Raw genomic sequence first — 13,719 nt, 5'->3', positions numbered from 1 at the left:
GCGCTGGGAGAAAAGACGTGTGCCACCTAGCGCCTGGTTAATTTTAGAATAAATTTGTTTCTCTCTGTGTGTGTGTTTTGTCTATATGTGCACCATGTGGGTGCAGTGCCTTCAGTGGCCACAAGAGGGAGCCAGATATCCCCAAACTAGGGTTATAGATGATGACCAGCAATTATGTGTAAGAGCCACCAAAGGACCCCATACCAATACCCATATATTTATGGGGACTTAACTGCTGAGCTATCTCTTCAGCCCCTCAGAAGCATCCTCACTATCATGGTTATTACTAAGATGATTTAATGGCCACTAACTTGTATCAAAGTCTTCAAAGGGGTTAGAAATGTCTCCATTCCTATCTAGTAGGAAAAAAAATGTATATATCAACTCCCCTGGCTCTCTGCAATACCATCCTGATCTCTGTCAGACAAACGCTTTTGTTTCTGTTGTTTTGTTTTGTTAAAGCTCTGGGGGTTGAACCAGGGTCCTGTCTCTGCCAAGCAAGCATGCAACGACTGAACTATATCTCCAGCCCAGGTACGGTTTAAGCAAGACATGTTCTTTTAATAAACCCACGTGACAACTTTTGTGAACCCCTGAGACAGGATATTCCTGTGACATGTTCAGCAACGGTAGAAAGTAGCTGCCTGTCCTCACAAAGAGACACTGAAGGGTCTAGTGATTGGGGGCCAGTAAGAGCGTTCAGAGGGTAAAGGAGCTTGCTGCCAAAGAAAGCTGAGTGTGATTACTGGGATCCACACATGGCAGAGGGAAAGAATAGACCCCTGCAAGTTTTCCTTTGACCTCCGGCAGATATACACACACACTGAATAAATAAGTCTAATTACAGAGTTTAAGGGTCAGCTGATTCTTAAGGATCCCAGGACTGCTTCTGAGAGAGGGGAGAGTTCTTACCTTTTCTCAGTCAGAGCTGTGCGGCTGAAGTGTAGGACCAACTGGTGTAGGGGGTCTGGCTTCTTCTCCTCCACTTCTTCCTCCTCTTCCTCCTGCTCCCCAGCTTTCTGGGGGGATGGGGTGAAGGCTGGAGGGTGAACTTTTTTGGGTCCTCATCAGTCCCCTCTCATAGTCTTGCTGGATTAGAATTTTGTCTCTTTTCCCAAATCAGGCCTAAGGGGTCTCGTTTTCTCTTCTTCTTTTTTAAAATAATTATTTATTTATTTTATGTATGTGAGTACACTGTAGCTGTCTTCAGACACACCAGAAGAGGGAATTGGATCCCATTGCAGATGGTTGGTTGTGAGCCACCATGTGGTTGCTGGGATTTGAACTCAGGACCTCTGGAAGAGCAGTCAGTGCTCTAACCACTAAGCCATCTCTCCAGCCCAGGGGGCTCTCGTTTCTACATGGAGGCCTCCCTTAGTCCCACTCAGCCCTCCCCCACATCCCAAGCAGTCCCCAACTCACTGATAGGTCATCTATCATGCGGTCCTCGAAACTGTGGTCCTCAGTCAGGATCCAGGAGGCTTTGTAGCTCTCCAAGAACATGTTACATGCTCGGTGCCTGCAAGACAAAGGTCTTCAGGCTACCGAGCATCTCCTGTTCCTCCCACTCCCCCTGCATCTGCCGCCCTCAATCCTAAAACTCAACCCTATTGGTACTCCATCCTCCGGACTCCCAGGCCTTTTCCCTTCTGGATGTCTTACGTGGGCAAGTTGTACAGGGGCGTCATGCGGAAACAGGCCACCACTGCCCTCCGGCGCTGCTTGGACAAAAGTTTATGCCACACCGCCTTCTTGGACTTGTAAGGATGCTCCGTCTGGGGAGTGGGATATTCTGTTATGTCTCCCCAGATAACGACAATGGCCCAAGTCCCACCTAACCCTGAGTGAAGCTACCCATGCATGTTCAAGACTACGTGCAGAGCGGTCAAAGGAACTCCTGGGCTCCTCTGCGAACAGACTCAAGGCCCCTTCAGGAGGTCTCACCCTAGTCTCAATGCTTTATCACACTTGCGCTCAAGGGTCCAGCTCTAGCCCCGCCCACCACCAACAGGCCCCGCCCACCACCGGCAGGTCCCGCCCACAACCGCAAGCCCTGCCCACAGACCCAAGACCAGGCCCTGTCCAAAGGCTCAGCCTACAATGGCGCCCACCTGATCCAGGTGATAGAGCACAGCGGACACTTCCTGGACTCTGCGCACGATTTTCTCAGGATCATCGGCGTCTTCCTCGCGGCCTGGGACACCGCGGTACAGTGCCATTTGCCAGCGAAGAGATGGTGAGCCTTCCACCTGAGGGGAGTGGATCCTGAAGGCATCTCCCTGGCCGTCTGCCTACTTTCTACTGCCGAGCTTTGGTGCAGTGAGTGAGAAGCAAAGTCCCTCCTTCAGAGCTGGCAAGTTGGCTCAGTGGGCAGGGCGCTTGCAGCCAAAATTGAAGACCTGAGTTCAAACCCCCCCCATCCGGTCCTCTGGGACCCAACCCATATGATAGAAGGAGAAAACTGATTCTTTCGTTGTCCTCTGACTTCTACATGCATGTCAAGATACACTAAATACATACATGTAATTTTTTAAAAAGTCTCTCTTCCATGCCCGGTGTTTCATACACTTCCCCTCCAACGACTTACCTTTCCCTGAAGGTTAAGGTTGTTTTGAAGGAATTCACGGACCTCCTCATCTGTATCTTTCTGGGAAGACAAAGCCCACTAGGTCACTTTGGAGGCCTCACGTTCCACCATGACCCATAGCCCTCCCCCTTCTAGGCCTGACTTGACGAGGGTGGGACCTAGGGAAAATGAGAAGAACGTGACTGGGCTGTGGACAGACTGGTGTCTAAAGTGACTCACGGGCTCACTTTGAAAGCGCAGAGGGGGTTATTGAGCCTGTGGGGTGTGTGACAGGGGACATCATCAGAAGTCAAATTGCCCAAAGGGGGATTTTTCAGGGGCCGGGTAGAGTGGGCTGTTTTGGGGGATCAGGGGAGAAGAGGGGAAATGGTGGGGCCAACAGAGATTATAGGAAGTTGGGAAGGCCAATTAAGTGTCGGGCTGCACAGGGCCAATGGGAGAGTTAGCCAGGTGAAGCGGGGCCTTAGGAGTCACGGGGCTCTGGAGGATTCTATAGGATCCCCAGGACTCAGTATCTCCTAGGAAGTTAAAGTTGAGGAGTGGCCTCCAGAGTCCCTGGGAAGAGGTTATTGCAACATGAGGGAAGAAGTCAAGTGTCTTCAGGACCTTGGGGTAGGTGTGGGGTAGAAAGATGTCAGGTGCTCAAAGGGGCCTTGTGCCAGAATCCTAGAGGACGTCTGAGGGTTGCTGAGGCTGAAAAGCATCTTCTTGCCATTTTATGTAAGGGAGAAGTGGCCCCTAAGGAGTTTCTGAGTGTCCAGGCTACCTTATCTGGGGATTGGATTAATTAATAATTATCAATCACTTGTTAATTGATAATCAATTAATCATTACCTTATTAATTAATTTAATAACAATTTAAATTTAAATAACAATTTGATTTAATAATTAATTAATAATAATGAATCTCAAGGTCCTTAGGACCTCTGAAATCCCAGAGGTTGGGAGTGGGGGTCCTGGGGAAGGGGACATTAGGATTCTAAGAGGCTTCGAATCATAAAAGCTCACTGGCTGTCAGCAGACGCCTGAAGACAAAAGGGTCCTACAGGTCCCAGACCTTCAGTCATGAGAATATTTGGAAGTTACAAAGAGTTCAGTTAGTCTCAGGAGATGGTTCAGGTGTCTGGGGGGAGAGGAGACCATTGGTTTTATGGCTGTGGGGGAGAGACCCATGGGGTCCCTACAGGGCTTATTGGAGTCCTATAAGCTATATCGGTCTCTGGTTGCATTTGAGGGTTAACTGTGTCCTTGTCTTTAGATTTCTTGGATGGAGTCCTCGGCATCCTAGGGCAAGGCACAAAACATCGTAAGGGGGTTGGTAAGTGTTTGAGGTCCTGCAGAGCTTTGGGGGGTTCTACATCAGGATTCAGAAAGTTTCCATTGGATCTTAGGGGTTCCCTGGGATCCTAGAAACAGAGTAGGGTGCTGGGTGGGCCTGGATAAGCACCAGAGCGTAGCGGCCCTTGGCCAACGCGATGAGGTCCTGGTCAGTGGGAGCACACATGTTGAGTCCGATAGGCAACATCTTCTTGAGCGTGGCCACGATCAAGGATGTCTGCACCGAGTAGCGGTCCCCTCGGCGCTTCTTCTTGGTGCGTTCCTGGTCTGAGCCACCTGACTGTGGGGACACAGGGTTCAGTGTTTGCTCAAGACCCCACCCCACTGCCCCAGCACCAGCCACAACCTGTATCTGTTTCACACAACCTAGCATCTGGTTGCTAAGCAACCTATTTTCACCCCAGCCTTGCTCCTCCTTGTGCCACAACCATGATGGTAGCCCTATCCCCCACCCCTGGTCTGATCCCTCCATCCCAACTTCTTCTTTTTTTTTTTTTTTTTAAAGATTTATTTATTTATTTATTGTTTATAAGTACACTGTAGTTGTCTTCAGACACACCAGAAAAGGGCATCAGACCTTATTACAGATGGTTGTGAGCCACCATGTGGTTGCTCGGATTTGAACTCAGGACCTCTGGAAGAGCAGTCAGTGCTCTAACCACTGAGCCATCTCTCCAGCCCCCATCCCAACTTCTAACTAGAACCCGTGTATATCCATCCCCCATTTGCTTCAGACTCTAGCGATCCTCTCTAAGAGAACTGCACAGGATTCGATGTTTACCACGCTCCGCCCCGCTCTTCACATCCCCAAACCAAGTTTCCAAGAACAAAAACAAAAGGTGTTGGCCCACAAAGGGTCCCAAGACACAAGATAAGCTAGAAGAAGAAAGGGAGAGACAGAGAGACTGAGGCAGACAAGGACACGAGGAGACAGAAGGTACAAGATAGATCTGAAAAGATCTGGAAGCCAAGACAGAGAACACAGACTCCCACAGCCATGTTCTGGAGCCTTAGGTGCAGACCCCTCCCTGGCCAGGGACACCAGTCATGCCAACAAAAAGTCCCGGTGGCAAGCCAGAGCCCCATCCATGGTAATACTGAGCATGGCCCAAGTGCCAGGCACCACCAAAGGCCCCACATGCAACACTGCTGAGTCTTTAAAGAGCCCCAGGCCTGGGGTCTGTTGGCTGGATGCCATCAGAAGTTCACAAAGATGACATTTGGCAAGAGTCACACAGATCACTACCATCACTGGGTTCTCCCCAGAGGCCAAGACGTACACCTGTGCACAGCCAGGGTTGCCCCTAACCATGCAGCCATTCCACCTGCCCCCCCAGAACCCAGCCCACAATGCATGGGGGAAAGTCAATGGTTGATTTTTTTTTTTTTTTTTTGGTAGCAAAACCAAAAAAAAAAAAAAAAAAAAAGATAAAGAAGAAGAAGAGGAAGAAAAGAAACAAAACAAAACAAACAAACAAACAAAAAAATCCACCCAAACCAGAAGAGAGAGAATCCAACAACTCATCAAAAGCCGAGAATGGGGGGAAGGAGTGGGTAGTTGGAGAGGAAGGAGGACGGAGGGCAGGAGCTAAGGACAAAGGATGGGGGACGAGGACAAAAACAGGGGGTTTGAAAGGGTGGGGCTTGAGTGGGAAAAGGTATTAGCCAGAAGCCATGCAGAAGAAGGTTGCAGATGTGGCGCTGACCTGTGCGTCTCCTGCCTGCTTCAACATGTTGCCAGACAGAGACAAGAAGGGTTACCCCAGCCCGACAGAGAGCCCCAGACCCAACTCCAAGTTTCCCTGGCTTCTCTGCCCCACCCCCACCCTGTATGGGGGGGGGTGTTCCCAGACCTTGATTCAGGGCAGGGGATGCTGGTTTTTTAGGATCCCAGAGAGGGCCTTCGGGTGAGGAGGGAAAGGGGAGGGAGATGTGGGGAAATGGGGAGAGAAGGAAAGTAATGGGGGGCAAGGGGGTGGAAGGTAACTGGGCTGGGGGAGGGGAGGAAATGAAAAAACAGGAAGGAAGGAAGAATGAAGGGAAGGACATCCGGAGGGCTATGGGGAGGACTGTGGGGAAGACAGGAGAGGAGAAAAGGAATGGGTGGGTGGGAAGATAAAGGGGATATGACCAAAACAGGACAGGTGACAGGTGACTGGGTCTGGAGGGTGCTCCCCACCCCCATCCAGTCCTGGAGGGTGCTCCCCACGCCACCCCTCAGTTCTGCAAAGCACCCACCTTGGCCATTTTGCTCTTATTGTCGGCGGTCAAAAAGGACATGTTGTTGATCTCGTTCTGGACCACAAAGTTCTGTTCTTCACGCTTAAAGTTCTGGTGGGAAAGCGGCATGGGGTTCTGAGCCTGAGGCTGGCAGGAGGCGCCTGGGCTTAAGGAGAGTGGTGCCGGTGGAGACTTCGGTGTGGGTGGAGGTTTACACGGGGTTGGGGACTCACGTGGGACTTGGACCAGTAGATGAAGATTTCTCCCACCATCCTGAAGAGCTCCTCTGCGTTGGGATTGGGCTCCGTCAGCCAGTGTGCCCTGGGGGCCAGGAAGGAATGGCTTAAGGATCCTCAGGGAAGGGGTTCACCCAGAGAGCTCAGAGATGTTCATGGGAACCAAGACACGTCCAATAGAGGGGACGGAGTGTTTTAAGGGAATCTGATGAGTTCAGCGAAACTTTAAAATTTTAGGCTTTTCAGACAAGATCTTACTTTGTAGCCCAGGCTAGCCTGGAGCTCATTGTTAGACCAGGCTTGTTTCAAAATCACAGAGATATCCCTCCTGAATACTAGAATTTGAACTACCATGCTCTTCCAGAACATTTTTTCTTTTTAAATTTAGCCCAGGGGGACTTGGAACTCATAGCAGTCCCCCTGTGTTAGCTACTTGAGACACATATCACCAGACCCAGGTTGGAATTTTCTGTTTAATGTTCTAATCACTATGAACTGTGCAAATCCGATGCTGTGGATGAAATGCTAAATGTCTCTGTGGTATGTGGCTGTTTTTTTAAAGGGCGACTTGTATATTACAGTATACACAGTAGAAAGGTCACATTATCCAGTATTAAGGGAACAATAAAGCTTTGTACAACTGGGTATGTACCTCCAGCTACAGGAGGCTGAGCCATGAGTTTGAAGCCAGCCGAGGCAACATAGCATGTCTAAAGTCAGTCTGAACAACAGAGAGAGAGCCTGTCACAAACAGAAGGAAGGAACGTGGCGCACATAATTTTTTGTGTAGTGGGCTCTGTTGGTGTGGTTGTGTGATGACTTTCTTAATTTCCTAAGTACAGCTGGACTCTGCTCAGCAGCCCTTTTACCCTGTGTTAACCAGAATTCTGTCCTGATAGCCCAAACCAAGCACGGAATTCTCGTCTAAGCCTAAAGATTCAAACAAAACCCCAAAAAACATTGGCAGAGGTAGAAGAAAAGGGGGTCAGAGGGGCTGACGAAGCCTTTTACTGTGATCCAAAGGAGGCTGTGGTAGTTGTGTGTTCTGGGGTGGGGGTAGGGGTTGTGAGTGCCAACTCTCCCTCCTTTCTGTTTAGATAAAAAGAAAGAAAATAATCAGATAGAACCAAGCTGGGAGAAGTAGAGATTTCTTTTAGATTCAATTTTGTGTCTAAATATGAAGGTTTCTAGGTTTAGAGTGAGCCAAAGGAAATTAGTCTACTTTTGCTCACAAAGCTTACAGTCGACCGTGGAAAGCTGATGCAGGAAGGATTTCTGGGACTTTCCCAGTCTAGGTTATTCTTCTTCTGACTACAGAGTGAGACTCTACCTCAAAAACCAACAAGCCAACAGCAGCAACAACAAATAACTTATGGCCGACTGAAGTTAGTGATGGATCACAGCTCAAGGGTAGCAAAAATCTGGAATGGCATTCATGCAGAATGCACGCCACTACTCCCATTTCTGCCCCATGTCAGACATAGCTAATCAATCACAGAGCCCAAGGCAAGCTTACAATAGTTTTCAATGGGGATGGATCTGGAGTTTAAGCTGTCTAAATAGTGGTTTTGGTTTAATAGTTAGCAATTGGCTGACATCTCCGTATATTGTTTTCTTAAAGACCTATGTTCTTGGGGGATGCCATCTATGTTCCTTTCTTCTCTCCATGGAGAAGAGTTTGACCATGATCCTTCACTACATAAGTGGGCACTTAGTTCTACGTACCGCTAGACAGTGCTGTAGGGGAATAAGTCTCCTTATGGTGGGTGGTATAACCCTCAATAGGGTTTTAAGAAACAGAAGGAGACACACCTAGGAAGGTTTAATGTGTGTATGTGTGTGTATGTATCTGTGTACCTGTGTGCATGTATGGATCTGTGTGTGGATGTGTGTATCTGTGTGCATATGTGTATGTACGTGTATATTTGTGTATGTATGTGTTGGTGTATGTGTATGTGTGTATCTGTATTTGTGTGTGTGTATGTTGTGTATATATGTGTATGTATGAGTATGTGTGTGTATCTGTGTGTGTGTGTGTGTAGGTGCACATGTGAGTGCATGCAGGCATTTGCTACTGTGCACATGGAAGCCAGAGGACAGCCTCAGGAGCTGGCCACCGCCTTCTACCTTGTTTGAGACAGAGTCACTTTGTTTGGCACTATTTGCAGGCTTCAGGCTAGGCAGGCTATGAGTTTCCAGAAAATGTCCCTTCTCCACCTCCCATCTCACCCCAGGGCACAGGGATTCCAGGAATTCCAGATGTGTGCTGCTGCAGCTAGCTTCTCGTGAGTTCTGGGGTTCGAATCCAGAACCTACCACTTTATCCACTCAGTGGGGCTAAGGCGGGAGAAAGGGCTGGAAAGGCCTGGTGGGGTCGCAAGAGCACACAGCAGCTGAGGAAGGGCCGAGTGGGGACAGGCGGGGCCGTGCTGACCTGTTGTTGTCTACATAGCGGATGAGGAGTGGATAGAGGGCGTACAGGTCCCGGCAGAGCACGGAGAACTCGTCCCGGACCAGGAGCTCGCCCTCCTCAGCCTCTGCCTTGGCCTCCAGGCGCAGCTGCTCCTCCTCAGCCACCACCTTCCCGGCCCGCTTCCGAAGCCGCCCAATGGTGGGAATGAAGTGGGAACGCAGGAGCTCTGGCCTGGCCCGGCTCACGATGGGCTGGGCAAACACTGAAGGAGGGCGGGTGTTACTCCCACGTGACCTCTGACCTCCGGGGGGGGCCCAGCGCCCTGCTTCCCAGGGGACAATGTCCTGCAGACCCACCAGCCAGCCGCTTCATCCACGAGGCCTCGTCGATGCCCAGGTTGTTGACGATGATTCGAAGGATGTTCCCCAGGAGGGAATTGAGGTGATCGGAGGTGACGGCTGTACAGGGTGGTGGGGCTCCTGCGGGCAGGGCTGGCGGGGGCGCCTCTGGCCCTCGCTCCCACCAGCGGGGCAGATAGCTGCACAGCATAGGCAGTGTAATCTCGATGACGTGCGGCATCTCTGTGTAGCGAGCTCCGGACTCGGCCAGACCCCCGATTTCCGCCATGAGCCTTTCCAGAGCTGGGATGTCAGGACACATCTCCTCCACACTGTTGGGAAGCCCCAGGACTGGGGTGCAGGGATAGGTCAGGGTATTCCAACGATCAACCCAATACCTTCCCTATCACCCACGTGACACCTGAATTACCTAATACCTAAAAGAGTATATCCATTCCTCCTAGCTCACCCTTCAACCCACATGCCTCTCACAGCCCTCCCATTGAAACCGCGACGCCCAAGGACTTTACATCTCAACCCTCATTAATCCCTAAAATCAAATGTAAGATTTGACTCCAACCCCAAAATATATGCCTGGTGTGGAATTTGGTCTCACTATGTAAACTAGGCTGGCTTAGAACTCACTATGTAGACCAGGCTGGCCTTGAACTCACGATGTAGATCAGATTGGCCTTGAACTCATTATGTAGATTAGACTGGCCTTGAATTCACTATGTAGACCAGACTGGCCTTGAACTCACAGAGATCCACCAGCCTCTGCCCCTTGAGTGCTGGGAGTAAGGGTATATGACTTATATATAAGTCATATATATAAGTCCCATGCAATGGCATGGGACTTCCACACTGAACTTCTGAGGCAGGAATCCAACGTTTTATGCAGATGGGGTCAAGTACAAGCCTTGAGCCCTAAAATCCTTCACTCCTAAAATCACCCGAACTCTATGTCCGCTATGTGTTAAGCTGCAAAAGTGCTTTCCAACCCTGGTGGGCTCCAGGATAGCACCTCCCACCTCAGCCCCCAGAGCGTCTCGAGGTCTCAGAGCTCTAGACTCCAGTTTTGTCTCTGGAAACCTACACTTCACTTCCCACTGTTCCCTCCCATGAGCTGGAACTGGGCCTTTTATTCTTTTTAAATGGGGTGGGGGTGCTGAGTCTCATGTAGCCCAGGCTGGCCTCAAACTTTCTTAGAAGTGAGGATGGCCCCTAAGAAGTCCCTCAATATCTCCATTATCTTACCTTCCAGATTTCGGGGTACAAGCCCACCACACCCGACTGGGTTTGGGGAGCCCAGCATAACTAAGAACAAGTCTCCTGATTGGATATTTGCTAAGCCCCACTCCTGGCTCTCAACCCGGGGGGGGGGGGGTTGAGAAAACAGGATGTCTGCCTGTGGCTCCTGTGGCCACCTCTGACTCTTGCCCGAGTGGCACTCTGCAGACATTGTGAATGAAAAATATCCACGATAGGCCCCCGGCCATTCAAACCTCAAGGACACTGAAAGGTACCTGCCTCCCTAAACTTCCCATTACCAACTCCATAAACCCTTAATCCTCCCAGCGAAGTGGCTTCGGATGGTCCCTTACGACATGGCCCGGATCCCTCAAGGTCTGGTTGTTGCGCAACACTACTATCCCGGGAGAATTCTCAGCCCCTCACAGCCCAGATTTAGGGAGCATTCCACCCTGAGGGTGGCTCTCCTGTGACCCTGACAGCTGCCCCAGGACACGCGACTCACTGGCGCGCTCTCGGGGAGACTTGGTGGTGTAGACAGAGCAGGCGTTGTATTCATTCAGCTCGGGCTCCAGGAATGCCACAGGCATGGCTGCAGCCAGGCGGGCCAGGCACTCCCCCAGGGCTGGCCGCAGCCTAGAAAGAAAGCCACAGTTAGTTTCCAGGCGCCCCCTCCGCCGAGTCTTGAGTCCCAGCCCCATCCTGCACGGGAGCGCCCCCTACTGGTCCGTTCTGGGGCAGAGTTGCAGGCGCCGCCCTCGCGTGCACCGTTCTCTGCGTGCAAAGACTTGTATGCAGACTGAAATGTTCCCCTCTAGTGACCTCCGGCGTGCTGCTGCCCCGTTTCTGCACGTCTCCTGTCAGGTCAAGCTTGCTCCCCAGAGAAGCTACTCAAGCATCGTTAGTCAGCAGGTGAATGGTTCCCACTCTCCCAGATCCCACAGCCTGCTTCTCTGCCTGGCTTTTCCACTAACGCGCCCTCTCTTGGCTTCTGGAGTGCACTTCGGCCACCCTAGTTTTAGTGGCAAGGTTAAGATTTTACCATGTCCAGCTTTGCAACCGCACCCCACTTCACAAGACCCCTCTCTTTACCCCATAGCCTCTAAGTGCCTGTATAAACCCAATCATCCGCTCCGTTCTTCTTACTTTTCCACGTAGGGGTTCCTGGTGGTTCCCAGAGAGTAGATACTGCATAGCGTTCGGTAGCAAGAAACTTGCACGTCATCCACTGAAGAGAGAGAGAAGGGGGGGGGGTCTGGGCTGAGCCCACCATGCCAGCTCGCCCCTTACCACCTTCTCTGTCACCACATGGCCGGAGGGTAACAGGTAAAGCTGTACAGCCCCTGGCCATTTATGCTTTGCAACTCAGCCAAGACCAGCTAGCTCTCTTTCAGCCTCAGCTTCCCTATCTGTAAAGTGGGATTATTGTGGTACCTTCCGCACAGGGTAGGTTGAGGATCAAATGAGTTGTTGTTGTTTTGATTGGTGTGAGGTTGTGGGTAGAACATGGCACCTCACACGTACTAGGTCGTGTTCTGCCGCTGGACCACACCTAATTCTCAATTAAGTTAATTCTTGAAAAGTAAGCAGGAAAGAGGACACAGGCCGGACAGTGGTAGCACACACTTTTAATGCCAGCACCTGCTAGGGTGCAGGGGACAGAGGCAGGTGGATCTCTGAGTTGGAGGTCAGCCTGGTCTACAGAGTTCCAGGCCAGTTGGGGCGACACAAAAAGACTCTGTCTCAAAAATAAATAAATAAATAAGTAAATTAATTAACAAACAAAAAATCCCAAACCGAAACAATCCAAAACACAAACAAAAACAAAAAAGGACACAGGAGGTACTTACTAAATGGGAGGTGCTTACTAAAGGGGAGGTGCTTACTAAAGGGGAGGTGTTTATTAAAGGGAGGTACTTACTAAAGGGGAGGTGCTTGCTAAAGGGGAGGTGTTTACTAAAGGGAGGTGCTTACTAAAGGGGAGGTGCTTACTAAAGGGGAGGTGCTTATTAAAGGGGAGGTGCTTACTAAAGGGGAGGTGCTTACTAAAGGGGCGGTGTTTACCAAAGGGAAGAAGCTTATCAAAGGAGAGAGACTAGAGGGAAGGGTTTACTAAAGAGGAGGGGGCTTAGCAAAGGAGAGAAGCTTATTCCCTCACCTCCAATCTCTTTGATGAATATAATAACACTTCTTCCAGAACATGTATGCATGGTTTCAGACAGCCCAAACCCCTCCCACAGGGACAAGGTAAGATCCTCGCTGACTGTACAAAATCGTCAGGACAACGGGGCAGGGAGGCTTAAGATAGGAAAAAATAAAACTACATAGAGACAAAGAAATACAATGGAAGTGAACGTTAGAGCACCTATATTTTTCCATGTGTGTGTATGTATATATGTTCCAGTGTGTGTGCATGTGAAGGTCAGAGGTCAAAAGTAGTCAGTCGCTTGATTCCTTCCTTTCTATTTATGAATATATTATGTATTTATTTATGCATACATTTATTTATGTATGACTTATGTATTCATTTGAGGCAGGATCTCACTATGTAACTTTAGCTGGATTGGAATTCACTATGTATCCCGGCTGTCCTATGTTAAGATTACGGGCCCAGCTCACGTTGTTTTTGAGGCAATCTCTTACTGACCTTGGAGCTCACAGATCCTGCGAGTCTATCTGCCAGCGAGCCCAGGGGATACTCTTGTATCGCAGGATTTGTGTGTGGACACTGGGGATCCGCACCCAGATCTCACACTTGTATGGCAAATACTTTCCTAACTGGTATATGCTCCTCAACCTCTGGGATTATGAATTTTTTTAAATTAAGGACAACTGAATGTGGCAATGCGTGCCTGTAACCTCAATTTTAGGAGGTGGATCAAGAGTGGAAGGGACGGGCTAAGCTGGGTGACACATGCCTTTAATCCCAGCCATCAGGAGGCAGAGGCAAGTGGGTCTCTGTGAGTTCAAGCCTGGCCTGGTCTACATAGTGAGTTCCAGGACAGACAGATCTGTAGAGTGAGACCCTGTCTGAAATAAACAACAACAACAACAACAACAACGAAAAGAGTTGCGGACCAGCCTATATGAGACTGTGTCTCAGCAAACAAAATCGAGGACCAGCAGGATAGGTCAGTGAACAAATGTACCTTTTACCAAGTACGGATTGGTCCTGGAATCCATATGGTGGAGGGACAAAGCCAACTCTCATACTGTCTTCACACATGCACCATATTAGCACACTTCCGCCACCCATGGACACATAATAAAGTAAATGTAAAGACAAAAAAAAAAAAATACCCCAAGCAAACAAACAAAACCCAGACTAGAAAAGAT

The 13,719-nt window shown here is 49.8% G+C and overlaps 1 protein-coding gene across 4 annotated transcripts in view; it reads right to left on the bottom strand.

Moving 5' to 3' along the window:
* Window positions 1-13,719, bottom strand: part of RYR1 (ryanodine receptor 1) — a 120,606-nt gene that overhangs the window by 48,330 nt on the left and 58,557 nt on the right. For 2 of the 4 annotated variants that reach the window (XM_080908926.1, XM_080908928.1), the window contains exons 64-76: window positions 11,530-11,611; window positions 10,889-11,019; window positions 9,151-9,483; window positions 8,816-9,056; window positions 6,379-6,466; window positions 6,164-6,256; window positions 5,632-5,646; window positions 4,035-4,205; window positions 2,588-2,647; window positions 2,112-2,249; window positions 1,663-1,775; window positions 1,423-1,519; window positions 913-1,019 (exon numbers count right to left, since the gene is read on the bottom strand). In XM_080908926.1, coding sequence (XP_080765052.1) covers window positions 913-1,019; window positions 1,423-1,519; window positions 1,663-1,775; window positions 2,112-2,249; window positions 2,588-2,647; window positions 4,035-4,205; window positions 5,632-5,646; window positions 6,164-6,256; window positions 6,379-6,466; window positions 8,816-9,056; window positions 9,151-9,483; window positions 10,889-11,019; window positions 11,530-11,611 — 1,669 coding nt within the window. The remainder of the gene's footprint in view (window positions 1-912; window positions 1,020-1,422; window positions 1,520-1,662; window positions 1,776-2,111; window positions 2,250-2,587; window positions 2,648-4,034; window positions 4,206-5,631; window positions 5,647-6,163; window positions 6,257-6,378; window positions 6,467-8,815; window positions 9,057-9,150; window positions 9,484-10,888; window positions 11,020-11,529; window positions 11,612-13,719) is intronic. The other 2 variants (XM_080908927.1, XM_080908929.1) reach the window with 1 other exon arrangement.

This window comes from Micromys minutus, assembly GCF_963924665.1.
Source record: "Micromys minutus genome assembly, chromosome: 32".
NCBI classification, from domain to species: domain Eukaryota; kingdom Metazoa; phylum Chordata; class Mammalia; order Rodentia; family Muridae; genus Micromys; species Micromys minutus.
Note: the sequence above shows the minus strand (reverse complement) of the source record. Positions and strands in the feature narration are given on the sequence as shown.